A 26,195-nucleotide genomic window follows, 5' to 3' on the forward strand; every position below is an offset into this window, starting at 1 on the left:
GAAAGAAATATGCAGTGCCTTTCTAGGCTCCGCAGTAAATTAAACATATTCCCTTAACATTTTTTTTGTTATCAGTCACCTTCAAACCTGCTATGATAATTTAAAAAAAATACAGTGGGAACCTCTAGTCTCTAAGACGACTATAAGAGTTTTTAAATGACATGCGACTTGTATCCCCCAGATCTCTTCAGCAGCTGCTTCTATGGTCAGGCAAGTGCTTTGGGCTTTTGGTTTATGCAATGACTGCAAAGCAGCACGCACACACGCACACACTGCACAGCCAACATTGTGGCAAGCCTAATCAAGTAAGCAGAATCATTACAAAACACTTTCTTTTATTAAATTGGCATGCTGCTCCATGCTGACTTTATTTCATGGTTTGGTGCAAAGGACCCAGAAGAGTAAACATAATGTTAAGAAGGCATGACTAATGTTGTCATATAATATAATAAGATACACAAATATTTTTGATCCACTACAAAATACACTGACCAAAATTTACTGTGTGCTAAATATTAGCACTTATACTATGCCATCTAACTACAACTTCAAAGCTCCCTTTCATTTGACGTTGTTTATGGCTCCTATTGTTACTCCACACATGGTGCTGTTGATAATCTGTCATGCTTGTCCAAATTAAAGCACACTGGGTTGTAGTAAGGTCTGTGCTGGTTGAGTAATCTCTCATGACAACAAATCTAACAGAGGCCGTGTGTGTTGTGTGGGTAACACACGGACTTGTAGCATCAGTGGTGCAGCAAAAGTCAGCTGGGGACAGAGAAGGATTTCCAACAAATGTTACAAAAAAAAACTTAAAATACCCATGAGGGCTGGCTAAGAGCCAAATGTGCTTTCTGTCCAGAAAAGGTGGCCATTTAAACCACCTATTCAAGGAAAATACGTATAGTGCTAGAGCGACCCCATGTGGAGAAGAACTGTATCAAAATAACTTCAGCAGACCGCACTGACAGATTAAAATAATAACTTGTCGTCTTCAGGTTCTCCAATCCTTGATTATTTGTCCAGCTGGGTATGTGAGCTTCATTTCTGGAAGTATATAAATAACACTGAGCTGTACAACAAAGACAAAGTATAAATCAGTCGCATTGTGTTTTTTAAAAATCATTTAAACATTTTGCAAATGTTCAAAGTTTCATCTTTTTTATTTACTCATCACATTATTTTGATATCCTAGGGGAAATTAGTTTTGACCATAAAGTTCACTTTGATCTTCAACGCAGTTGCAAGCACAAGGTTTGAAAAATAAATACCATGACATTTTCTGACCTGGACAGAGGATCTTGGTGAGTGATGCCTTCACTTCCATCAGTTGGGGTCTTTGCACGGCATCCTCACTTGCGTGGAACATTGTGAAGTGCATTGCGGGCCACCACTCTTTTCTCGCTGTCATCTGCTCAGCAACAACCTCCTTCCAGTCGTCCCTATTTTGACACATACGATGGCAATGAGTGATAAAGCCCAAATTGGCATTTGGTAAATTAACGTCTTTATAAAAAATGGCATACTGTAACTGTAATTTGTCAATAACGTCTTTTAAACACTTCCACGCATCCATGCTCGTCCTCCAGCAGGCATAGTCAAGTATGTCAAGGAGGACCCCAAGAGCCTTCTTTATGTCTCCTGGTTTCTCTGACACAATAAAAAATGACATCATAGGTGTGTTTCATGTTTTGTCTGTTCATGTCAAAATTTACCTGAGAGAAGCAGGAAGGAACTGTAGTCTAACATCAGCTCGTGGCTTGGAACTAAATGATGGAGGACCTAAGATATGAAAAAGGAAATTTGCATACAAAATAGTCAGCCTAGTGTTGCTTTGAGCTTCCTTGTAAATCTGCTGAAAAGAACTTCTGATCACACTGTGGCATACCTTTAAAACTTTGGTCAATTTTCTCACCGGTGCATTGTGTCTCTGCAAGTACTGGTAAAGATAGACATGTGCGTTTGGATTTGAAGGGAACGTGCTGTCATATGCATACTCTTCCAAGACTTTCTTGGCTTCATCATGAGCGTCATAGAATTCGAGCATCTGTCCCAAAAAAACAATGTTCACATGAACAAGATTAAAAGGAAGCAACTTTGAGATTTACAATTGCAATCTCATTGAAGATAATTGAATTTATTTACCTCGACATAACTCAGTATGAAGGGATCCCAAACACCAGGATATTTTAAAATCTCCTTCAGATTGACAGAAGCCTGTCTAAAGTCATAGTGCATGTCTTGGTTGCTTCCAGCGTTTGTCGAACCTTGAAAACACAAAACAACCTTAATTTATTCGGGGTCATATGTAGAATGGAGCCCAACGCTATACAGTGTTGTCTTACTCGTCTTGGTGGGTGCATTTTTCTTGTTGCACCAGATTATGTAATCCAGCAAACCACTGTAGGCCTGGATCAATTTACTCCTCTGATACTGATGTGCAGTCTCTTGACCATGCCTCCAACTTTCAGCGATGGAGAGGTGACGGTTTGCATTCTCAATTTGACCGTGGAGAAGCAGGTGGAAGGAATGTTCCAAGCAGATCTAGAAAGACATAGATAATTTTAGTACACTACAGAAGAATGATGAATTCACATGGATATGATGTTGCTGTACCATCAGGTAATGTTTGAATCCTGAATGTTTCATTTGCTCATAAATTATATTATAGTCCTCCATCTTTGAGTTAGGGTGATGATGAAGGATTTCAATAGTAATTCTCCAAATCATCTGAAAAGCAAAAAGTCTTCATTACTGACTATTTCTTTAGACGAGTTAGTCACTTTTTTTTTTTTTTGCATTTGTTAGTCCTGGTTTGTGGTTTTCTAAAAGCCCTAAGCAAATTTACCTCTTTGTAGTGCTTTCCAGGGCCAGCAGTTGTGTCCTCCAACTGTTGGGGGTAACATGCCATATATTCTGCAGCCTCCTGCCATCTGTGATGCAGCATCGCCTCTCTGATTCTCTCGAGACAAAGCCTTGTGGTCCGATGGAACCCTGTTTCCTTCGCTGTCTCTGAAATGACGAGGGAAGAACGACTCTATTGCATTATCAACTCACACTCAACTCCAAACACGCATCACAAAGGTCTGAGCGAAAACAATAGTCTGATCAAATTTTTTGATGGTATGCACACAGTATTCTGCTCACCAACAACAAATGCCTCTGCCAGTGGAAGCTTTGATTTTTTCTGCTTTTTTGTCACAGTGTTCTCTGATGAATCGTTGTGCTCATCAAACAGTACAGGAGACTGTACGGGATACCAAAGCTCATTTTCCAGATCGTCCATTGTAAGAACTGCTGTTCTTGCTGATAATTTTTTTTTTTTTTTTTTGCTTGCAGTGCCTCCGCCTGAGGGTTAAAATATAATAATGCATGTGTTAAGCAGGGTTAGCATTGGTTAGCACGTCAATCTCATAGTTCTGATAACAGAAAATGCTTCTATGGTGGGATTGGCTCCTACCTGGGGGCTCTTGGAATTTCAAGTTAATTTATAGGTTAAAAAGTTTATAGATGTTGAAAATAAGGCTCTACGTGGCAATGTTTCTATTGCTCGTGAGGATTTTCTTCTTTTGTTGTGTTTTGTCAGATGAAAGTTCATGCTGCGCGATGCTGCCCTCTACTGGTCACTTGTAGGACACACAATATTATTTTGTTATGTACTGTACTGCCTAATTAAATAACTGCTGCAACATCTTAATTAATCCTCCTGGTATCAATGATCTTTTTGATAACCCTGTGTTTGGAAAAACAGATCACAATAAAGGACATATTATACAAATGTGGCAAATTAGTACATTTAGATCTCAAACATGAACACACTGAAAGCATGTTATCCTCTGCGTTATAAGATTAATTTGGAGTTTATTTCAGGTCGGGGACAAGATTGGTAACAGTAAGGATTTTTTTAATGAAAGAAGGTATATACATACATATAACTTATGTAAACAAGTATTTAGTAGAATGTGATCAACCATCGGTAAGGGATTGTTACGTAACAAGGTATATTTGTATATTGTACCAGCCTGTTTCCCACAGATGGGTCAATCTCAAAACAATGTGCCCTTGGGGGTACTCGTTGACTCGTGTGAGCAACTAAAGAATCCAAAGTGAAACCGGGCAGCATGCAGTGAAAACGAACCCGTAATGCCTACACCCACCCGGATCTGATCTGCTTGCTGACGTGTCGCCTCCCATCTCAGTACTCCTACTCACCACTCAAACCTGCCAGCATGGCAGCAAAACACTTTTACCGAAAAGGCTTTTTATTACTTTTATTTAATTTTATCTCAACCGCCGCCTTGGAGAAGCGATTCTCCGATTTTAAGAGATGTGCCGACGAGGAGTGCAGCTGTAAGGTTGTTTTTTTCTGTTGATAGTTAAACCAGAACCTCGGGCATGCATCTTCCATCCATCCCAAAGCCGCTAGCCATAAATTGAGCCTTATCTATTGACCTCGACAGTCGATTTTTTGCGACTGCGATAACACGGTCTGCTGTTGTTTTATCTTTGCGACGACACTGCAAATGCTGGCCAGTTCGACAATGTTTGCTGATCCCTGGTAAAGGTTACTTGCAGCCTTCGTTGGCCGGTTTCCTGACGGCTCCGGCCTGCGTTAGCAGCTAATCGCTAATAGCACTATAAACAAATAACAAATACCTGGGCAAACGATGTGTAACAGCAGCTAATTTAGGCAATTTTCTGTTTTCTTTTGAACGATGTTATTAGGCACACCCGTGTTAACTTTCTTCATTTATTAGAGTTGTTAGCAAACAAATTAAATTCAGCTGAGAAAAAAACATCTAAAACATTGAAAACATTCCAATGATTTATATATTTAAGTGTACAAAAGCAGTTTAAACATCAACTAGAAGTTCACGCCACAAACCTATACTGTTTATGGAAATCTCAGAAATCACTGTCCCAGTTCTACAAACACAGAAGCATAGCAGAGATCCCAAAACTGATATGCAGAGTCTACCTGAAGCGTTGACACAGGCAAAAATGCATGTTTTCAAAAAATGACATTTTCTGCAGGGACCATGGTAAAATTATTATTGACTGCTTACAAACTAAGTCATAGTTTTACTAATGTGATGGATAAAATTTTTGTTTGTTCCATTCCCCAGGAATTAGATGAGGATTGAGATACCCGTAACTCTGTGTTTTCTTTTTCTAGTGCTTCTATGTCGTGGAAAAGCAGTGGAAGATTTCTCAGGACCGGACTGTCGATTCTTGTCATTCAAGAAATCAGAAACTGTCTATGTATACTACAAATTGTCCGGCAGAAGGGATGACATGTGGGCTGGGAGTGTGAGTATATTCTACTTTATGATTAAATTTGACCCTTCCCATGGGCTCACCACTTGTGGGAGGGGCCAAAGGGTGCAGAGTGAGCTGTGCGGTGGCCAAAGGCAGGGACCTCGGCGGTCCAATCCCTGGCTACAGAAGCTGGCTTTTGGGACATGGAATGGCAGGAAAGGAGCCTGAGCTGGTATGAGACTCTCTTCCACTCTGGAGTTGCCCACGGTGAGAGGCGCCGAGCAGGTGTGGGCATAATTATTGCCCTTGGCTAGGTACCTGCACATTGCAGTTCACCCCGGTGAACGAGAGGGTAGCCTCCCTCCGCCTTCGGGTGGGGCGACAGGTCCTGACTGTTGTCTGTGTCTATGCACCAAACGGCAGCTCAGAGTATCCACCCTTTTTGGAGTACTTGGAAAAAGTACTGGAGAGCGCTCCTTCCGGGGACTCCATTGTACTGCTGGATGACTTCAATGCTCACATGGGCAATGACAGTGAGATGACAGTGAGACCTAGAAGGACGTGATTAGGAGGAACGGCCCCCCCCCTGATCTGAACCCGAGCGGTGTTCTATTACTGGACTATTGTGCTCGACATGGATTGTCCATAATGAACACCATGTTCAAACATAAGGGTGTCCATGTGTGCACCTGGCACCAGGACACCCTCGGCAACATTTCGATGATCAACTTTGTGGTCGTGTCATCGGGTTTGTGGCCGCAAGTTTTGGATACTCGGGTGAAGAGAGAGGCGGAGCTGTCAACTGATCACCACCTGGTGGTGGGTTGGCTCAGATGGTGGGGGAAGATGCCAGTCCGACCTGGCAGACCCAAACATACTGTGAGGGTCTGCTGGGGACGTCTGACAGAATCCCCTCTCAGAAAGAGCTTCAACTCCCACCTCCGGCAGAGCTTTTCCCACATCCCGGAGGAGGCGGGGGACATTTAGTCCGAGTGGACCATGTTCCGTGCCTCCATTGTTGAGGCAGCCGACCGGAGCTGTGGCCCTATGGACACGAGCTATGAGTCGTGACCGAAAGAACAAGATCCCGGATACAAGCGGCCGAAATGAGTTTCCTCCGCAGGGTGTCCGGGCTCTCCCTTATAGATAGGGTGAGAAAGTCTGTCATCCATGAGGGACTCAGAGTCGAGCCACTGCTCCTCCACGTTGAGAGGAGCCAGATGAGGTGGCTCGGGCATTTCATTACGATACCTCCTGGACGCCTCCCCGGGGAGATTTTCAGGGCATGTTCCACCGGCAGGAGACCCCGGGGATGACCCAGGACGCGGTGGATGGATGGATGGATGGATGGATGGATGGATGGATGGATGGATGGATGGATGGACGGACGGACGGACGGACGGACGGACGGACGGACGGACGGACGGACGGACGGATTTTGAACCAGATATCCGTCAATTCATGGGTGCACCTCTTTGTCACAGGTTGGAAGTCAATTTGGTTATTTCCCAATGGACCTCTTGGCTGTCAACCATGTTTATACAGATAAAGAAGTTGAAGTTCCAACAGAGGTACAAGATGTTAAGATTGAACAATTCACTATATTTTTTACATTATTTGCATTTGAGTTTGTTTAAAAAGCACGATGCTTCAAATCTATTTTCTTCTGTCTGCTTCACAGCAAACGGATTTTGTCTGTTTCGACACAGGATTTGACCAATTTGACAACTATGAGATAGATTCACTGTTGGGTTTTCCACCAGTGAAGAATTATGATGAAAATCAACAGAATTTTGACAAAACACAAGTGCCAGAGGATACTGCAAAAGACACAAACCGACCAGAGGAGGAGGCGACAAATAACAGTGAAATAGAAGCTGATGAAATTGGCAGGGCCACAGATAATCAAAGTGCCTCTTTTCTTCAACTTGATATGGAAAAAGAATATCATGAAGAAAAACTGCCTCATATAGAAGTTACACCCGACGACACCGACTCGGCTGCTGATGACGGAATGAATGAGCAAATAACCACCAAAGAAGTTTTTCTTGAAGATGCAGAGTCAGAGGAGCAAGATGTTCACAAAGAATTCAGGGAGGAATCGCTACCCGACAATGATCCTGTGTCGGAACACATTACAACCCCAACTTCTCAAGAAGAGACAATCTCTGAGTTAAAAACAACCTTTGGATCAACTTTTGATGCTGTCACCACAGATGCTGAAGCCACCATGAAAGTTACGCCTTATGAACAAGAGAATAATGAATTTCTTGAAGATCATTCTGATCAACATGGTGATACCTATGAGGCAAAACCAACTCCGTTGCTTTCTTCTTCAGAGGGAAAAGCTGACACTTCCATGGTTGCACAGGATGACAAATCAAAACCTGATGATGAGAAGGTTGTATCAAAATTTTTTGGTGATGGTGTTTCTGATGAAGCAATAAATTCAGAAGAAGACTCAGAGGACGAAACATTTCTTAGTCATGAGGAACCACCAAAAGACACAGCACCAGAAAATGTCCATCCAGTTGGAGATTCACCTGATTCCAATTTAGAACTTCCTACATATACTGAGGAGCCAGAGAACCTAGTATTCCATCCAGGGTCACTAAATTCTCATTCCGAAGATCCTGGAGATCACGCAAAGTCAGAGAACCCAGTATTCCATCCAGGGTCACTAGATTCTCATTCCGAAGATCCTGGAGATCACGCAGAGCCAGAGAACTCAGATCAAATCCTTACAGATACACCAGATTCTCTTGATCCAAGAGAAACAGTGGTTGAGGCACTATTGTTTGATCTTGAAGATGATGATGCTGGTGTTCTAGCGAATAAACATGAGGAAACTCGAGCTGAACAGCCGAAACCTACTGATGAAACGGTACATACATTTGATTCTGTATTGCACAGGGTAGCCCAAGCGGAACTACACAGGAAATTACCAGATGGACATAATTTGGAGAAAGAGGTGACCGAGAATGAAGAAAAACATGACAACAGCATTGTAATGGAGGATGACTTGAAAGAAGTTTCCCATGAATACAAAATTGAAATACGTAAAGAAATAATCCTTCCTGAAAAAAACAGAGAGGTGCCTTTAGAGGAGATTGAGTCATTTAGCGAGCTGAACGATATAGCAGCGAGAGATGATGTCCTGCCCCAAGAGCCACATATTAATGATGAAGCGCTTCATGTGAAGGAGAAGAACACGGAGATGGATGACAATAAATTTGAGGAAAGAGAAGACCTATTTGAAGATGAAAATGCACTTTCGTTCTCTCAGTCGTACGACACAAACGCTGTGAACGCCTCACCGACGACATGTCCACATGTTACCTCGAGTCCTGAGCTGGTCTACAGCGACAGCGTCCTGAGGCTGACTCTGCTGCAGGGTTATTACACTGAAGAGAAGATGCTGCGTTTCCAGAAGTTTCTGGGACTCAAGAATCTCTACAAAGTGGAGTCCATGTTCTCCAACATGGACACTAAATTACAAGCTACTCGTCTTGCACATTCAGGGACGGTGCAAGATCTCGAAGAGGCACTTGAGGACATCTCTGAAACTTCGGAAAATACCATCCTAGATGAAATTGAGAAAATTCTGGATAGTCGGCACTCAAAATACGACGATGAGCAGCGGATGGATCTGATAGATGACGAAACACAAATACTGGATGACTTCCAGGAGCTGGCATTTAATCTAAGACAGAAATATTCTGCAGCAAGCGAAAGCACAACTTTGGTGGAAGAGAAGATAAAAGTTAATAGTGACCAGGGTATGCATGTATTTTTTACTATGGTTTTTTTGGGGATTATATTTGTCATAATATGCAATAAGGGTTTAATACTTACTTGACTTAACTCCATTCTAAAGTGTACATGTTTTTTTTTTTTCAGTCATTGCAAACAAACCAGACATGAGCGGCAAAGATGATTTGCCTCACATTGATGAAGTCGAGAAGAAACCCGACATGTCATTGTTGGAGAGTGATGATAACCGTACAGTAACCGATCTTGAGAAAGACCCCGCGGGGATTGATAGAGAACCGGGGATCAGCTTGGACGAAGAGCATACTACACCGGATATGAGTGTGGGGGAAGATGGCGGACACTTCAATAAAAACAAAGAAAACCAGCCAAGTTTCAGCGTGTCAGAGGGGATCCAGAAGTTTCCTCAAGCTGCTTTCGAGAGTCCCTTGGACAAGGGCCTTGGGGAAGTGGAGCACGCACCCTCAGGTTGGTCATCCAAACAGGAATTTTGTGTTAGAGTTTGTCTTTGAAACACTGTCTAATTTTTTTTTTTAATATATAAGGGTCTTTGGGATCCATCGAGCCTCTGTCTGAATTTCTTGAGAAAGAAGTGGGATTGCTCTCAGATGTGGTCACGTTTCTGGGTTGTGCTGCTACAGTTGTCAAGGCAAAAGTTGCAGAGTGGACCGTTCTTGTAAGTGATGAAGCTAAAAATATGTTTGTTTGCTTTGAAGCTGCTAAAGGAACAACATGATTTGGATACAATTATTTTGTAATCCACCGTTTGGTCAGTTCACGAACCATTTAATGACATACAGTGGAGCCTCGGTTTTCGAACGTCCCGGTTCTCGAACAAATCGGTATTCGAACAAAAAAATTAGATATTTTTTCTTCGGATGTCGGACAAAATTTCGGTTGTCGAACCTCGCGAAATGAGCGGAGAGGACCCACATGCCAATTGACTCCGTTCGTTATTACATTCTCGTTACTCAGAGGATTGCATCAACTCTAATCATGCCTCCAAAGGAAGCAAGTGGGAGTAGTAAAGCCATCCTAAAACACAAAAACGCTCTTAAAGCAATGCGACAGTGAGCGCCTGGCGCACTGCGGTTGCGGGATCGGACCAAATTAAGCTCCCTGCGCACTGAGGTCCACTTAAAATTGGGAAAGTACATCAGGACTTTAAAAATATTTTCTAAATTTCAGCGACGGCTCTGTCACAATAATGTGACCAGCGTGGTGCAGTTGCGCGGTCGGCAACGTGCTACGGTTGCGCGTTCGGCGGTGCGCTGCAGTTGCGCGATCGGACAAAAATGCGCAAATGGAAAAATGCTTAAAAAAGGCAATTTTTTTTTTTTGGGCTTGGAACGGATAAATTTTTTTTCCAGTACTTGTAATGGGAGAACATGATTCGGAAGTCGAACGATTCATTTCTCGAACAGCCTTCTGGAACGCATTGTGGTCAAAAACCGAGGCTCCAGCAATTTAAGCATAGATGTTATTCTGTGGTACAACAATTACCGTATTTATTCAAATTATCGTCCAGGGCAGTAATTAGAGAAGGTTTATGTCCAACGGGAGGGTGGGCGATTAATAGAGAACACTTTTTGTCCGATCGCCAAGGGGCACTGAAATGGGCAACAATATGTATATTTTCCTTATGTAGTATGCAATACCTGCATCTCACTGGTGTTCTTAACACTAGAACAGCGGCTGTTTTGATCTACCGTATTTTTCGGACTATAAGTCGCTCGGAGTATAAGTCCCACCAGCCATAATATGCCCAAAAAAGTGAAAAAAAACATATATAAATCGCTCCGGAGTATAAGTCGCATTTTGGGGGGCAATTTAGTCGACAAAATCCAAGACCAAGAACAGACATGAACGAGCAACAACAGGCTAAACGATGCTATGCTAACATGAAAAACACAAACAAGAAGCTGAGAACGGGCCTGACGTAACATTCAGAGGTATTTAAAAAAAACTATTCCATAAATAAAATCTGTGTCACTCCAATTCATTAAATCCATCGATAGTCCTTTGTCAACAATGCCGTGTGCGGCGCCGCAGTTGAAATTATTCCACAGGCCCAGACAACGACATATGAACTATATTTTAAATAACTATCATATAAACAACATTATCAAACCATTTGAGTCATTCCAAATCATTAAATCCATCGACCAAATTTCTCGTCTTTTATCGATCGTCCTTTCTCAACAATGCCGAGTGCCGCGCCGCAGTTGAAATTATTTCATAGGCCCGTACAACAACATATAAACTATATTTTAAAATAACTATCACATAAAAACAATATGATCAAACCATTTGTGTCACTCCAAATTATTAAATCCATCGATCAAATTTCTCGTCTTTTATCGATCGTGCTTTCTCAACAACGCTGTGTGCCGCGCCGCAGATGAAATTATTCCATAGGCCCGTACAACGACATATAAACTATATTTTAAATAACTATCACATAAAAAACAATATTATCACACCATTTCTGTCACTCCAAATTATTAAATCCATCGATCAAATTTCTCGTCTTTTATCGATCGTCCTTTCTCAACAACGCCGTGTGCCGCGCCGCAGATGAAATTATTCCACAGGCCCATACAACAATATATAAACTATATTTTAAATAACTATCACACAAGCAATATTATCAAACCATTTGTGTCACTCCAAATCATTAAATCCATCGATCAGATTTCTCGTCTTTTGTCGATCGTCCTTTCTCAACAATGCCGTGTGCCGCGCCGCAGATGAAATTATTCCACAGGCCCATACAACAATATATAAACTATATTTGAAATAACTATCACATAAACAATATTATCAAACCATTTGTGTCACTCCAAATCATTAAATCTATCGATCAAATTTCTCGTCCTTTATGTCAAAAACGCCGCGCGTGAGCAGCTGACGTCAGCCTCGTGGGTCAGTTGCATCTCCTTTTACTCCACAGATGGAGTATATAAATATATTGTAGCGTTAACAAAGTACAAGGGAAGATGTGGGTTTGGTAAATGGCCCTTTATTTAACAAAACGAGAGTTCCACGAGCCAACAACTATGAACTGTAATGATAAAAACAAATAGAAGTTGCTACACAAAATAAAATATATATCAAATAACTATAACAAAAATAAAAAACATTTCCAAACCTTCTGCGTCACTCCTAATCAATAAATCCTTCAAACTCTTCGTCTTCCGTGTCACTTTCAAAAAAAGCCGCGATTGATGCCGGTAATACGTTGGGCCCTTCGTCATCTTTGTCGCTGATGTCAGACTCCTCGTCAGTTTCAGTTGGAATTATTCCAGATTTTCTAAATCTTGACAAAATGATTTTGGGTGTAACCGAAGCCCACGCTTTGTCGATCCATCCAATGACGTCCAGGAATGTTGCACGTCGCATTCTCCCGGTTGCCGTGAAGCTGTGTTCTCCGTCCACCATCCACTGCTCCCACAGGTTACGCAGAACTGCTTTAAAGCTCCTATTCACGGAGACGTCAAGTGGCTGAAGTATTTTAGTACAGCCTCCAGGGATGATGGCAGGTATGGAGTTGAGGCTTTTTAATTTCTCTTATCTGTGGCGTGATATGCTTGCGATATCCATCACAAACAGAGCTTTGTTCGCTCTGAAGAAGCCATCCGAACGCCTAGTGTAGCACTTCGTAAGCCACAAGTTCATCATTTCCTGATCCATCCACCCTTTCTCATTTACAGTGACAGTAATTGAGCGGGATTGGATTTTGGGCATCGTTTTTCGTTTAAAGATGACCATTGGTGGCAATTTTGAGCCATCTCCGCAACATGCCAGCACCACTGTCAAGTGCGATTTTTCATGACCAGTAGTTTCTATATTAACACTCTTCTGCCCTTTTTCTGCAACACTACGGCCCATGGGAATGTCGAACGTGAGGGGGATCTCGTCCATGTTAATAATATGATCCGATGTCACGTTATGCTCACTTACATGCTTCTTAATGAACTCACGGAAACTGTCGATTTTTACTTGGAAGTCCGGTGGGAGCGTTTGGGACATCGATGTTCTTGCTCTGATAGCGAGGCGATTGCGTTGCATGAAGCAATAACACCAAGAAGGTCCTCCTTTAAAATCTGTTATATTCATCTCCTTGGCCAGCACCTGGACATGGATTGAGAGGCAATTGCGTTCCATGAAGCGATAACAAGAAGAAGATCCTCTCACTACATTTCTCTCATACAACTCATTTATACACTTCACTGGTTTCTTTTATATCAAACAAATTGTTTTAGGTTATTCACCTGACATGTTTCGGCGGTTTCTTCCGCCTTCATCAGAGTGTCACAGATGTGATAGTGACGCATCTTTATCAGCAGATGGATGAAGGCGTGGCTCACCTGTCAGATTTGACAGGTGAGCCACGCCCTCTGCTGTCCATTCACCTCTCCAGAATGCTGTTCCAGGTTGTAGAGAGCATATAGGCTCCCTCATCCCTGTTGATGGTTCTCGGGTCCCGCTTGCGGATCTCAATGGCCTCCCTGATCCAACGCTGATGTTTATTTTCTTCAGTGCGGATGACTCTGGCCTTTTCCCAGTTCATGATGTGGTTTTCTCTTTTACAGTGATCGGTTATGGCTGACTTGTAGTGCTCCTGTTCTGCTTGTAGTGTTATTGCTCTTGTTTGTCTTGTTGCCGTCTCCTTCTCACACTCCTTCTTGTGTTCTATTTTTCTTGTGATGAAGTTCCTCCCTGTCTCTCCAATGTATGATTTATTGCATGATTTGCATGGAATTTCGTATATGGAAACATAAACGGACATTTAGATAATATACACGAACAGGAATTCGCTGCCACAAAAAAGCGACACATCGGAAAATTGGACAGACTCATCGCACAAAAGAAGGCACAACCGGACGACACACATATCAACGATAAATGGATTCACAATATGTCACGCCACAAACTCACCCAGGCAGAACGCAGCATACTAGCAAAAGGACTCAACTACGCAATCACACCCAAAAACATACCCGTCGATGATTTCATTTTAGCCACGGAGTTAGCATGCGAAAAAATACATAACCCAGGACAAAAAGCAGCACTACGCAATGAAGTTGCAGGTATTTTAAAAACGGCTAAATCACCACCCAGTAACATTACAAAACAGGAAGTAAACGCAATGATCACACTAGCAAAAAATAAAGACATTACAATCCTCCCAGCGGACAAAGGTAGAACAACAGTAATTATGGACACAGACACTTACGAAGAATCAATGCAACAGTTACTACAGGATGACACTTACGAAGTAGTACAAAAAGACCCAACAGAAGACAAGAAAAACAAACTCAAAGCATTACTCAAACCACTACTCATTGAAAATAAAATAAACAAACAGACATACAATCACTTAATACCCACAGCAAATATCATCCCCAGAATTTATGGCACACCAAAAATTCATAAACCAGGTACACCTCTCCGCCCCATCGTAGACAGCATAGGGTCAGTCACATACAACCTTTCAAAAGCACTCACAGAAATAATAAAACCACTACTAGGACTCACGGATCGACACTGCAAAAACTCGAAACAACTCGCTACAGAACTCACACACGTAAAGGTACAGAAAGATGAAATGCTCATATCACACGACGTCATTTCACTCTTCACAAAAACACCCACACATGCCACCATACACATAGTACATGACAGACTATCAGCAGACAGGACACTTAAGAAACGCACAAACCTAACAGCACAGGACATCACCCAACTACTCCACTTCATCGCCACCTCCACATACTTTCAATACAGAAACACAATTTACAGGCAAAAAGAGGGATTCCCCATGGGAGACCCTCTTTCTGCCATCATGTGCAATTTTTTCATGGAAGATCTGGAACAAAAGGCACTCTCAACAGCTCCGGACACATACAAACCCACGCTATGGAGACGCTACGTCGATGACATTCTAGAAAAAACAAAAACAGGACATACACAACACCTGACAGACCATCTCAACACCATAGACACCACCGGTAACATTAAATTCACCCATGAAGAAGAAACAGACCAAGCCATAGCCTTTCTAGACATCAACATACACCATACAAACAACGGAGACATAAAAATAAAAGTACACAGAAAACCCACACACACCGACCAATACCTCCTCTGGACATCAGAACATCCCACTATACATAAACTGTCAGTTGTCAGAACACTATATGAACGCACAACAATAATCACGGATCCGGAGGACGTAGCACAGGAAGAACAATACATACAACAGGCACTTAAAAAATGTCAGTATCCACAATGGGCAATAACCAAAGGTGCAGAACAGGTAAAAAACAAAGGATACAAAACACAGGGGAAAAGAAAGAAACAAACACGGAAACAAGAACCCAGTGGAATGGTGATTTTGCCGTATGTCAGAGGAATTACGGAACGCATCAAAAGAGCCATGAATAAACATAACATAACCACACCTATCAAACCACATACAACACTCCGTCGAATACTGGTCCACCCAAAAGACAAAGTCAACCCGGAAAACAAATGCAATTCCATATACGAAATTCCATGCAAATCATGCAATAAATCATACATTGGAGAGACAGGGAGGAACTTCATCACAAGAAAAATAGAACACAAGAAGGAGTGTGAGAAGGAGACGGCAACAAGACAAACAAGAGCAATAAAACTACAAGCAGAACAGGAGCACTACAAGTCAGCCATAACCGATCACTGTAAAAGAGAAAACCACATCATGAACTGGGAAAAGGCCAGAGTCATCCGCACTGAAGAAAATAAACATCAGCGTTGGATCAGGGAGGCCATTGAGATCCGCAAGCGGGACCCGAGAACCATCAACAGGGATGAGGGAGCCTATATGCTCTCTACAACCTGGAACAGCATTCTGGAGAGGTGAATGGACAGCAGAGGGCGTGGCTCACCTGTCAAATCTGACAGGTGAGCCACGCCTTCATCCATCTGCTGATAAAGATGCGTCACTATCACATCTGTGACACTCTGATGAAGGCGGAAGAAACCGCCGAAACATGTCAGGTGAATAACCTAAAACAATTTGTTTGATATAAAAGAAACCAGTGAAGTGATTAAATAAGGAAAAACAAAATGAACTTAGTACAAGCAACTCATTTATATTCATGATTTTGGCAAATACCTGGGCGTGGAGACGCAATTGCACTGTTGATAAGCCTCTCCCAGCAGCACGTTGTTCAAGCACCCATGCACGAACTCGTTCTTCGAGCTGTGGCCACTTAGCTTTTAGCCCGCGATTAGCTCTTTTCGTTTTCTTCGTTTCGCAAAGAGTGGCCTCCGCTTTTCGCCAATCCCTTACAAGTTTCTCACTAACGCCAAACTTTCTTTCTGCTGCTCGATTGCTGTTTTCGGCAGCATATTTCACAATTTGAAGTTTGTAACCTGCAGAATAGGATTTTCTTTTGGGTGCCATTTTTGTTAGGCCCTTCCCAGTTGATGAGTCACGGCCAACAGTGAAATTTAGAGCGCCCTCATCCAGTTTCGTTTGAAAATAACGTTTTTTGTTTTGTTTATTTGATTGTTTCATCAAAGTCTGCTTTATTGTCAATTTCTTCACATGCCAAGACACACAAAGCGATCGAAATTACGTTCCCACTATCCCACGGTGACAAGACATAGTACACAATATGCATACAAGTAAACAACACAAAAAATAAAAACAAGAAGGCACAAACAATGAATAAATAAGAGTGATGAATAAATAATAAAGAAACAAATAACATAATAAATTTAAGAAGAGCAAAAATGGAGCAAGTGTGCATACAGCAGACAGTGGACATGGATATGGCGCTTTAAAGTGTTAATTGCTTTATTTGATTTTTTTTCTCTGTATTTTTCATGCTTTGAATATGCACAAGATAAAGATATAAATGCATGTGAAGTGATCAACTATACTAAAACTAACATGTGAAGTGGTCAACTATACTTGTAAGTAAGTGATGTGTCAATGATCAAGTAAAAATTTGTGAAAAAAAACATATACAAGTCGCTCCTGAGTATAAGTCGCCCCCCCACCCAAACTATGAAAAAAAAACGCGATTTATAGTCCGGAAAATACGGTACTTCTAACAGCGGGGTGCGTCGATTGACGCTCCATCGATGCGACGCGTTACCGTCGCACATCACATGTTGTGCACGTCATGTTATCGCGATCGTCTTGTTCGAGCTCACGCCCCGATAACGTAATTGTGTGAGGATATTGTAGCGGAGTGACGAGTGTAATTGTATCATAGTTTATGGAGAAAAACAATTTAAAAGGGACATTCAATGTGCTGTCAAATCAGTCATATTTAAACTTGCGCAATGACGTCGGCATGCGGTCGCGGAGAAAAACGTAAGTTTTGGGGGGAATTTTTAGCAGCATGGGCGATAATTAGAGGTATCAATGTTTTTTATTTATGTCATCGCTAACACACACTGGGCGATTATTATAATATGGGCGATAATTAGAATAAATACGGTATGTTTTGCTGTGTGCAGTGATGTCAAATAATACATTCAAGGAAGAGTTAGTCTTACCTGAGGCAACTGTGCGTTCAAAAAAGTAAAGTTAAAGTCCCAATGATCGTCACACACACATCTGGATGTGGTGAAATTTGTCCTCTGCATTTAACCCACCCCTGTGTGATTTTGATCCATCCCCTGGGGGAGAGGGGAGCAGTGAGCAGCAGCGGTGCCGCGCTCGGGAATCATTTGGTGATCTAACCCCCCAATTCCAACCCTTAATGCTGCGTGCTAAGCAGTGAGGCAATGGGTCCCATTTTTATAGTTTTTGGTATGACCCGGCCGGGGTTTGAACACACAACCTTCCAGTCTCAGGGCAGACATTCGACTACTAGGCCACTCTGAGCTGGAGTTCGTATATGAAGTCTCCTTTTGGTAATACCTTATGTTTTCGATTTGGTTTTTAACAGCATTGTTCGATTGAATCAATATAAGTATATTTTGTCATGTTCCACTCGTTACTCGTATAAACTTACCAAGTTCCGAGTTATCGTGAACGTCTCATGTGTCCCCGCCCCCTTTTTGTTGACTGGCAGTGCAAGGCTGAAGTTCAACACAGCCGGTGCTTAGCTGGTTGCTAGCAGAAACACAGAGGCTTGTTTTGGCATGGATAGACATCTTGACACTCATTCATATACCTACGTTTTTGTTTGTTTGTTTATTTTATTTTAATCTTGCTTCAGGTCTGTGTTGCTTTTCGGAACAGAACTTGTCCAGGTCTGCTTGCCAGCTTCCCCACTACGTGTTCGGTGTTAATTACCGTTGGCCCAACTGCTGCTTCCCATTTCATTTTTTGCAGTCGTTTCTATTTAATATTTTTCTCCACATTGTATCCATTTGTATTTAATTCACACACGTAGGCCTGCAACGTTGCTTGTTTTGTCGCACCATTGACGTCCCATGTTCATCTAACCCGTTCATTAGCTAGCAAATGTCAAACTAGCTTACTTGGCTAATTATTAGGAATAGAGAGCGACATGCTACTAAGACGTCCTCTCATGGAACTCGAGCATGTATACGTGTTTTTTCTAGAGGAACTTCAACAGGTAAGTATTTTGTAAAAAGCATAGCATATGCCCATGTCGATGATGATGATGATGATATACTGATGCGCTGACGTGTTGAAAAGCATTGGAATTGCTTAAGCGTGTTCAACCCCTCCTCTTTCGCTAATGATTTACACAACGGGGAACGTAACTGAAATACTCACTTCTGTTGTTTATTTTAGGTCGTAGATATGCACCATAGCCAACGCTCATTATTGTTTTTTTGGAAGGGGGCAAACCATTTTTAGTTTGTCATTTTACCTGTGCAATTTATCAGTTAACGTTTCATGATTTTCTTTGGCCTATATTCAGCACACTTCCTCAGGCCTTTACAACCCAGTCCTCTTTTCAGTCCCCTAAACTGCATGGTTGTGTGTGTGTTTGTCCTCAGATGATTTCACTACTGCCAGAAGAGTGGAAGCCTGAGGAAACCTTGTTTGGCTGTCCGTGGCAGGCTGTCATCATCACTGCTGTGGTTGGCTTATTGACCTTTACCATCTTCTTCTGGAAAACTGTGCTAGTGGTAAGTGTTTAACCAACGTTAGTGTTCAGCACTGTGTGTACAGTACAATATTTACATTTGATATATCCTCACTAAACACTAGTGTTCCCAGCATGGTTGTGTTGCCAAGAAACCACTGACTTTAATAATTGCTTTGCAGGTAAAAAGAAGAGAATATCTTGGTAAGTTTTTCATTCACAAGAAAGTCAAACAATGATTATATTGAAGTCATTTTTGGTTAACTGATATATTTCCTTTAAGTGGATGAAAAGCAACTGGACGAACAAATACAAGCACTTAAAACAGAGAAAAATGACGCACTGACCAGAATGAATGAACTCCAGAAACAGGTAAACTTACAGTGAAATGGTAACATGCTTCAGCAAAATGCTTGTTATGTCTTGTATCTATCTCCTATCTATCTAAAACAGACTGAAGAGCTGAAAGAAACCCAAAAGGACTCTGTAGAGACGGTTAATTGTGCATTGAAAAACAAGCAAAAATTGGAGGTAATGTTTTACACCCAATATTAGATGCAGTAAATATAAATATATCATTATTGTACTTCTAAATCCATTTTTCTACTTTTTGTAGAGTCAAATTTTGGAGGCTGAAAAAGGGTATGAGCGCATGGTAGAGGAAAAGAAGATCTGCCAAAAACTGCTTGATGAAGAAAAAGAAAACTCACTGCAAATTGGAAATCGGGTGTGTTATTTTTGGAGGGTTAGCATTCATTTTTCATGAATTATAAATTGTCTTGTGTGATTCACTCTGAAAACTGCTGTCTTGAACAGCTTAAAAAATTGGAGAAGACAAACGAGAAGCTCGAGCTGAGCAGAAAAAAAGCTCAAGAAGCTTTAGCTAAGGTACAAATGATTATATAATCTTTTGACCGCAATCAAGAGGTCTATTAATAAATGGGGTGTGTGTGTGTGGGCTCCCCCCCCCCCAGACAACTGTCCTCTTGGATGAGGCTAAGATCCGAGAAGATGCACGCAGTGTTCAGCACAGATCTCTTGCAAAGGAGTATGCGGGGCTTAAAGAAGAAAATAAAAATGTAAGAACTTTTTGTGTAAGCAATGTGACAAAAATTGATGACAATATTAAAGATGAGATGACATGTAACCCCTCAGATGGTGGATGCATTCTGAATGTTTTTTTGTTGTTGTTTTGTTGTGTTTCCTCCCTCTAGCTTAAAGGAACCATAAAAGATTGGGAGGACAAACACACAGCGCTGAGCGAGCAGATTAAAGTATACCAGAAGGCTCAGAAAGAGTTGGAGGACTCCGTGGTGCTCAAAGATCACAATGTGGAGGTCTGCACTTTTGTTAGATGCCTGTTGGGGATATTGCATCAAATTTTCAGCTCACACAAAACGCTTCTCATGGCAGGTTTTGTCCGAACTCCTGGCAGACCTTGACGCCTGCGAGTTGCAAAAAAGCAACGGCAAGGTATTGGTGAATGGCGAAGTAGCACCTGGTAAGTCCACTGACTTTTTCCAAATGATTTTTTTTTTTATGCGGTGGTTTAAATGTCATTGTCATGGCTTGCACAGATAAGAAGACTGCAGTAAAGAACAGGATCAAACAGATGATGGACGTCTCCAGGGTAACAAGACTCAAATTCAACACAGCTCTGGCAGAATTACAAATAGTGTTTTACTATAGTCCTAAACCATCATTGTCAAAATCCAGGTCCAGACCACACTCACGGTGATCGAAGAAGAGCGTGACCGCTTCATGTCCAAACTGCTTAATGAGGAAAAGAGTAGAAAGGCTCTGGAAGGTGCGTGGATCACGGGAACAGCAAGAAATGTCACTGTAGAGAACAATGTCGTAGAGTGTGCGACCTTGTTGTGCCGCAGAAAAGCATCAGGAGCTCGAGCATAACATTGCAACGCTCAAAAGTGAGAAGAGCCACATGGAAAGCCAATTCAAAGTCCTCCAGCAGAAGAATGAAATCATGATGGAAATGTACCAGCAAAAGGAAAACGCTCTGCAACAGTAAGTTGACATGTCAGTGTGAACACTTAAGCCGAGCTTTTCTCAACATTTCGCTTCCGCTGACACGGCAGGAGGCTCACCAAGGAGGAGCTCGAGCGTCGCTGCCAAGAGGACATGCTGTCCAAGGTGGGAGGCAAAGCCATGGAGGCCGAGGAGCAAGTCAAAGTTCTGCGTCAGCGCATTAATGAGATGGAAGAGCAGATGAAGAAGACTGAAGAAGTCTATAAGGAGCAGGTAAGACTCACCTAGCTAAGAAGAGCTGCATTTTCACACTAAGAGTTGACATTTTTTGTTTTTAAGATAAAAGAACAGGAAAATAAGACTCACTCTAACTGGGTAAGATGGACAAATCTTGCATGTTTAGTTTCGTGAATTTTATTTATTTATTTCAGGTGAATGCGTGTTTAGTGTCGTGAATTTATTTCAGGTGAACGCTCGCAACGCAGAGCGGGCTTTGAATCAAGAGAAGCTTGAATCTTCCAAGCTGCGTGAGAAGTGAGTCGACCCCGTGGACTGAAAAGATTAATTTTATTAGATGTTTTTTTTTTTAGCAGTGTTAATATGGCAGGATGGAAAAAGTTGACCTACTTTTATTGCGTCCTCCCTCACAGGTTGGCTGCACTGACCTCACAGCTGAATGAGCGACGAGCGCCTCTCTTTAGACCAAACTCGGGACAAGCTGCTGGTCCTCGCCAAGGTGAGCGCATGTTTCTCATCTCATCGTGTTGCTTTATTATTTATTGCCTGGAGCTCATCTTTAGGCTTAAATTATAAAGTGGAGGCATTTGTTTTGTTCTCACGGTAAAAGACTGGTTTGATCACAACAGGCGATTCATACGGGCCCTCCCCAGTGAGTGGGGGGGTGCCATCCCCCCCATTAATGATTGAGGGTCCCAGGCGCCCTCCCTCGGCCCCAGTGGGGCGAAGAATTGATCCGTACGGTGAGTTTATTGGGTTTCTTTGCCGACGATTTACCCGCCACCTCGTCCGCTTGAGTCGCCTCCTCAAATTCTTTTTGGTCTTTCCCACTCTTCAATTCCTCTTTTTAGTTGTTCATGTCCTCCTGGGGCACCTTCAACTTTAACTCTTCCATTTCCTCAACCCTTGAAGACTTGGGTTCTGATTTCCACTTCCTTGTTTCATCTTACTTTTGAAGAACTTGTAATTCTTTCCCTCCATAAGGAACAGCTTCATCTACTGCAGTGGGTTTTTTCTTCACTCACGTCTTTGCATCATTTCTTTGTCACCCCTCAGGTCCTCGCCCGCCATCAGACCCACACAGTCGTTATCCTGGGATGGGTAAGACTTGCTTTTGCTTGGTAAACCTCGAACGTAAGCTATTGCCAAACGTTTGTCTTTCTTCTTCCTTGTTAGACATGTCGGGCCCGCGCAGTTCATCACCTGCCAACATGGATGGTTCTGTGAGTCACACATTATTTTCATACAGTCCTCCCCTTGGTGTGTCTTGTTTATTGTTTATAATGTGGATGGGCATAATACATCAAATATGAATACTTTTGGAGGGAGAAAGAAAGGGTTTGTCAAACACAAAGAAATCTGTTTATTAACATTGTTACATTTGTGTACACTGTGTAATATAATAGGAATTAAATTGGTCATGCCTGAAGATAGACAGGACCGTTTGCGTTACAATACTGCTATTTAGTGGTGATTGCTGGAATTCTGCATTCAGCTCCATGTTGTTTGCCATATTGATCATTCATAAATGGATAGTGAATATAGTGAGGCTCCCTTGGCAGACAAAGTACAGCAGTTTGTTAGGATAGTTAGATTCGATATTTAATCTCTTCTAAGGATAGTGAGATCAGGAAAGTGTACTTTAGCGCCTGTCCCTGTCTTGACTTGTTTTTGTACATGTCCTTGCTGTGAAGGAGACTCAAGAAGTAGATCCACACACAAAAGGCGAGGCTGAGGCCTCCAAAGAGGCTGCGGAGTCAGTGAGTAAAGAGGCCTCTCTGTTGGTCTCAGTGTGAAGGGGTATGCAAGAGGCCCCGCCCCCTTGTCTAACCTTAACTGGATTTTGCTTAACACCTGACTGCGTGTAACACAACCACGACAAGCCGCAGTCTCATGACCATGGTGCTCATTTTTCCTATTTATCATGCTTGTTGGTTGGAGGGTTAAGTGACTTTGCTGTGGCTTTTTATTGGGATTACTATATTCTCGAGTAGTGGTCTCCGTTAAAGGAGGTTTTTGATGCAATTACACAATTTAAAACACAAGCATCTTTTAGAACTCAGTCGTAAACTCAGGACCTCTCTAACTTGCCGGCCACTATTTGAGGAGCTACGGTAAATAAATGTCCCTTGAGGTCATCAAATTGATCTCCATTGGCAAGCTTGTTGTCTGTCGCAGGGTCCCGGATCCTTTCTGGCATCACCCATCAGGGACTCGCCAGGCTCCTTGAGTCAAGGACCCCCGCCACCTGCTCCCGGACTCCATGATCCACCCTTCCCTACAGGACCTAACAGCCGTTTGCCACCCGGTGGTCCCTACAGACCTTCGAGACCACCCCTCTACCATCCAGCACCTGGACCCCATGGTCCTCCAAATGCGCTTCTCGGGCCTCCGCTATCTGCCAACGGACCCCCGGGTATGTCGCTGTCCGGGCCAATGGGGGGAGACTTTGGGCCCCACCCCGCCAACGGACACTCATTCCACCCTGGACCAGGACATGTCATCCATCCTCGGGGTCCTCTCCCACCGCCGTTCCGTCCGCCTCCAGCTCATCATTTTGGGTCGATGCCACATGGTAGGTTCTGACAGTTTGTGTCCTGTTCACAGGATTTACACACACGCACGTAAGCAATTCTGCATGCTTGACCTGCCGTTATGAATTGAACCATAAGTTTCTGTTTTAGTCTGGCATTGTTGTAGCCTACTGCCTTCTTTGCAGGTCCACGCGGGCTTATGGGTCCACACCCACCATTCCCTCCTCACATGCGCTTCCCAGGACCACGCGAGCACAGCGGGCCCCCATCGGACCTGCCTCCGGTTGTACCGCCCAATCCGGGTCACAGCGAAGCTTTGGGTCAGCCTCCAGCCGGTGCGCCTCGTGGCTCGGTGGGAGGGCCGCCCCCGAAGCGGGAGGCCTCTCAGGACTCAGCGAGGCCGGCCATGGTCGAGCCTTAAAAAAAAGAAAAATGCCACAGACTGTTGCAGTTTACTTGAACACTCCCCACAACCATGTCATGTTAAACACAATTAAGTTCATATATACCAAGACTTTCATATTTCAGCCTTGTAATAAAAAATTAAATGTTATTTAGAAGACATGGTCTTTAAATCAAAACATTATCAGTAATTGTATGGAAAATTCCACTTCGAAACTTTTATTTGAATATATCTTACTGTGCAATAATTCACTGTATATCAAAGGGTTTGTCGTTTTTATATATATATATATATATATATATATATATATATATATATATATATATATATAAATGGCTTTTTAAAAGGTTTTTAAATGTCATTTCCTGTGGAAATTATTTTTTAAAAGCGGGAATAGAGAGGTTTAAGCTTCCAACATTTCAGACTCAAACCACAATTTTTCTCAATTTTTTTCCTCTGGGGCTGACTGTAAAGCAAATGTGTAATTTGATGGCCAGATGTATAACTTATTTTGCTATGTTGGTAGGAACCTTTTAATAATAAAAAATGCAAAAATTGTTGGTCTTACATTCTCAGCTAAGTACAGATTGCCTACAAGAAACATGTTTTCTTCCCTTTTAAAACAAATGCACTTTTTTGCTGTAACTGAGGATGCTGCAATCAGCAAAAAAAGTTCAAGAAATTCCTAAAATAAATCTGGCAATTTTCAAATTACTGCCAAGATTTATCTTTTTTCATTTACATTATATTTATATTTATAATATATATATTTATATTATCATTTATAATGCAAGCTTTCTTTCCATTATGTGCACACTCGCAGTGGTCACACAAGTGAACCATCTGAAAGGAAGATGCCTTCTTGGGGAGTGTAGATATGAAAATGAAATGAACATGGCATGTTTTCAGCAATTAACAAATCTGAATTAACTTTACAGGAGGGCTAAATGAAATAAAACAAGTAAATTTGCTATTAAGTGGCCTGCTCGTTCCTGAGACCAAGAGGAGCGTGTCCGGATGTTGTCGGGAGTGCATACAGGTATGTGGAGTCAACACACCCACCCAAGCATCATTTTGACTTGTACTGAGATTTTTCCACATTGGAATTTGATTCTAAATCCACACCTCTAGAGGTTAATTGTTTTAATTTCCATCGTTCATTGTTATTTTCTTAACACGGTCGGACTGCTGACGACACGACTCTGGTGGGTCTCATCACGAAGGGCGACGAGACTCGGTACAGGTCGGAAGTTGACCTTCTGACCACGTGGTGCAGGGACAACAACCTCCTGCTGAACGTCAATAAGACCAAGGAAATCATTGTTGACTTCCGGAAGGGTCACACAACACACCTGCCGCTGATCATCGACGGTGCTGTGGTGGAGAGGGTGAGCTGCACCAAGTTCCTGGGGGTGCACATCAGTGAGGACCTCTCCTGGTCCGCTAACACCTCGTCACTGGCAAAGAAAGCTCAGCGCCGCCTGTATTTCCTGCGGAAGCTCAGGCGTGCATGTGCTCCTCAGGCAGTCCTGTCTACATTCTACCGTGGCACCATTGAGAGCGTCCTCACCAGTTGCATCGCTGTCTGGGGTGGTAACTGCACTGAACAGAACTTGAAGGCCCTGCAGCGCATAGTGAATACGGCTAGTAAGATTATTGGTGCTTCGCTCCCCTCCCTGAAGGACATTTACACCTCCCATCTCGCCCGCAAGGCAACCTCGATTGCCAGAGATGTGAGTCACCCGGCTCACTCTTTGTTTGACCTTCTGCCCTCTGGGAAGAAGTACAGGAGCCTGCGCTCCCGCACCACCAGACTCGCCAACAGCTTCTTTCTCTAGGCTGTTAGGGCCCTGAACTCGCTACCCCCTTCTGCGTAGCGTGCGGCACTGTTGCGCTATTTTCGGGAATGTCTGGTACGCGCACTTGCTCCTT

General features: G+C 42.6%; 2 protein-coding genes across 7 annotated transcripts; one reads left to right on the forward strand and one right to left on the reverse strand.

Annotated features, from left to right (window-relative positions):
• Window positions 1–318: 318 nt before the first annotated feature.
• Window positions 319–4,674, reverse strand: taf1a (TATA box binding protein (TBP)-associated factor, RNA polymerase I, A). Of its 4 annotated transcripts, none has more exons than XM_088362533.1 (11): window positions 4,657–4,674; window positions 3,148–3,348; window positions 2,849–3,012; window positions 2,617–2,730; window positions 2,346–2,544; window positions 2,146–2,267; window positions 1,889–2,047; window positions 1,716–1,782; window positions 1,527–1,650; window positions 1,288–1,442; window positions 319–1,072 (listed from the first exon to the last, which is right to left on the reverse strand). In XM_088362533.1, exons 2-11 carry the CDS (start codon window positions 3,284–3,286, stop codon window positions 885–887), a joined length of 1,431 nt encoding a protein of 476 aa, XP_088218659.1. In that variant the 5' UTR covers window positions 3,287–3,348; window positions 4,657–4,674; the 3' UTR covers window positions 319–884. The 4 variants fall into 4 exon arrangements, with proteins under 4 accessions (XP_088218659.1, XP_088218657.1, XP_088218658.1 ...); XM_088362531.1 differs by lacking the exon at window positions 4,657–4,674 and adding an exon at window positions 4,158–4,174; XM_088362532.1 differs by lacking the exon at window positions 4,657–4,674 and adding an exon at window positions 3,461–3,623.
• Window positions 4,159–24,977, forward strand: mia3 (MIA SH3 domain ER export factor 3). 3 transcript variants are annotated; one of them, XM_088362524.1, is made up of 28 exons: window positions 4,159–4,350; window positions 5,177–5,310; window positions 6,744–6,830; window positions 6,941–9,038; window positions 9,160–9,498; window positions 9,576–9,706; window positions 19,015–19,146; window positions 19,286–19,307; window positions 19,387–19,475; window positions 19,557–19,634; window positions 19,720–19,830; window positions 19,920–19,991; window positions 20,078–20,182; window positions 20,318–20,440; window positions 20,517–20,604; window positions 20,681–20,733; window positions 20,820–20,910; window positions 20,990–21,128; window positions 21,200–21,362; window positions 21,429–21,464; window positions 21,556–21,623; window positions 21,740–21,825; window positions 21,956–22,069; window positions 22,383–22,427; window positions 22,503–22,549; window positions 23,021–23,086; window positions 23,505–23,901; window positions 24,046–24,977. In XM_088362524.1, the coding sequence occupies exons 1-28, from the start codon at window positions 4,230–4,232 to the stop codon at window positions 24,279–24,281; spliced, it is 5,271 nt and encodes a 1,756-aa protein (XP_088218650.1). In that variant the 5' UTR covers window positions 4,159–4,229; the 3' UTR covers window positions 24,282–24,977. The 3 variants fall into 3 exon arrangements, with proteins under 3 accessions (XP_088218650.1, XP_088218649.1, XP_088218651.1); XM_088362525.1 differs by lacking the exon at window positions 23,021–23,086 and having other exon boundaries at window positions 4,161–4,350; XM_088362523.1 differs by lacking the exon at window positions 23,021–23,086 and having other exon boundaries at window positions 22,383–22,549.
• The last annotated feature ends 1,218 nt before the right edge of the window (window positions 24,978–26,195 follow it).

The sequence above is a fragment of the Syngnathus floridae genome, chromosome 19, assembly GCF_059516105.1.
Source record: "Syngnathus floridae isolate MCC-2025c chromosome 19, RoL_Sflo_1.0, whole genome shotgun sequence".
NCBI lineage: Eukaryota > Metazoa > Chordata > Actinopteri > Syngnathiformes > Syngnathidae > Syngnathus > Syngnathus floridae.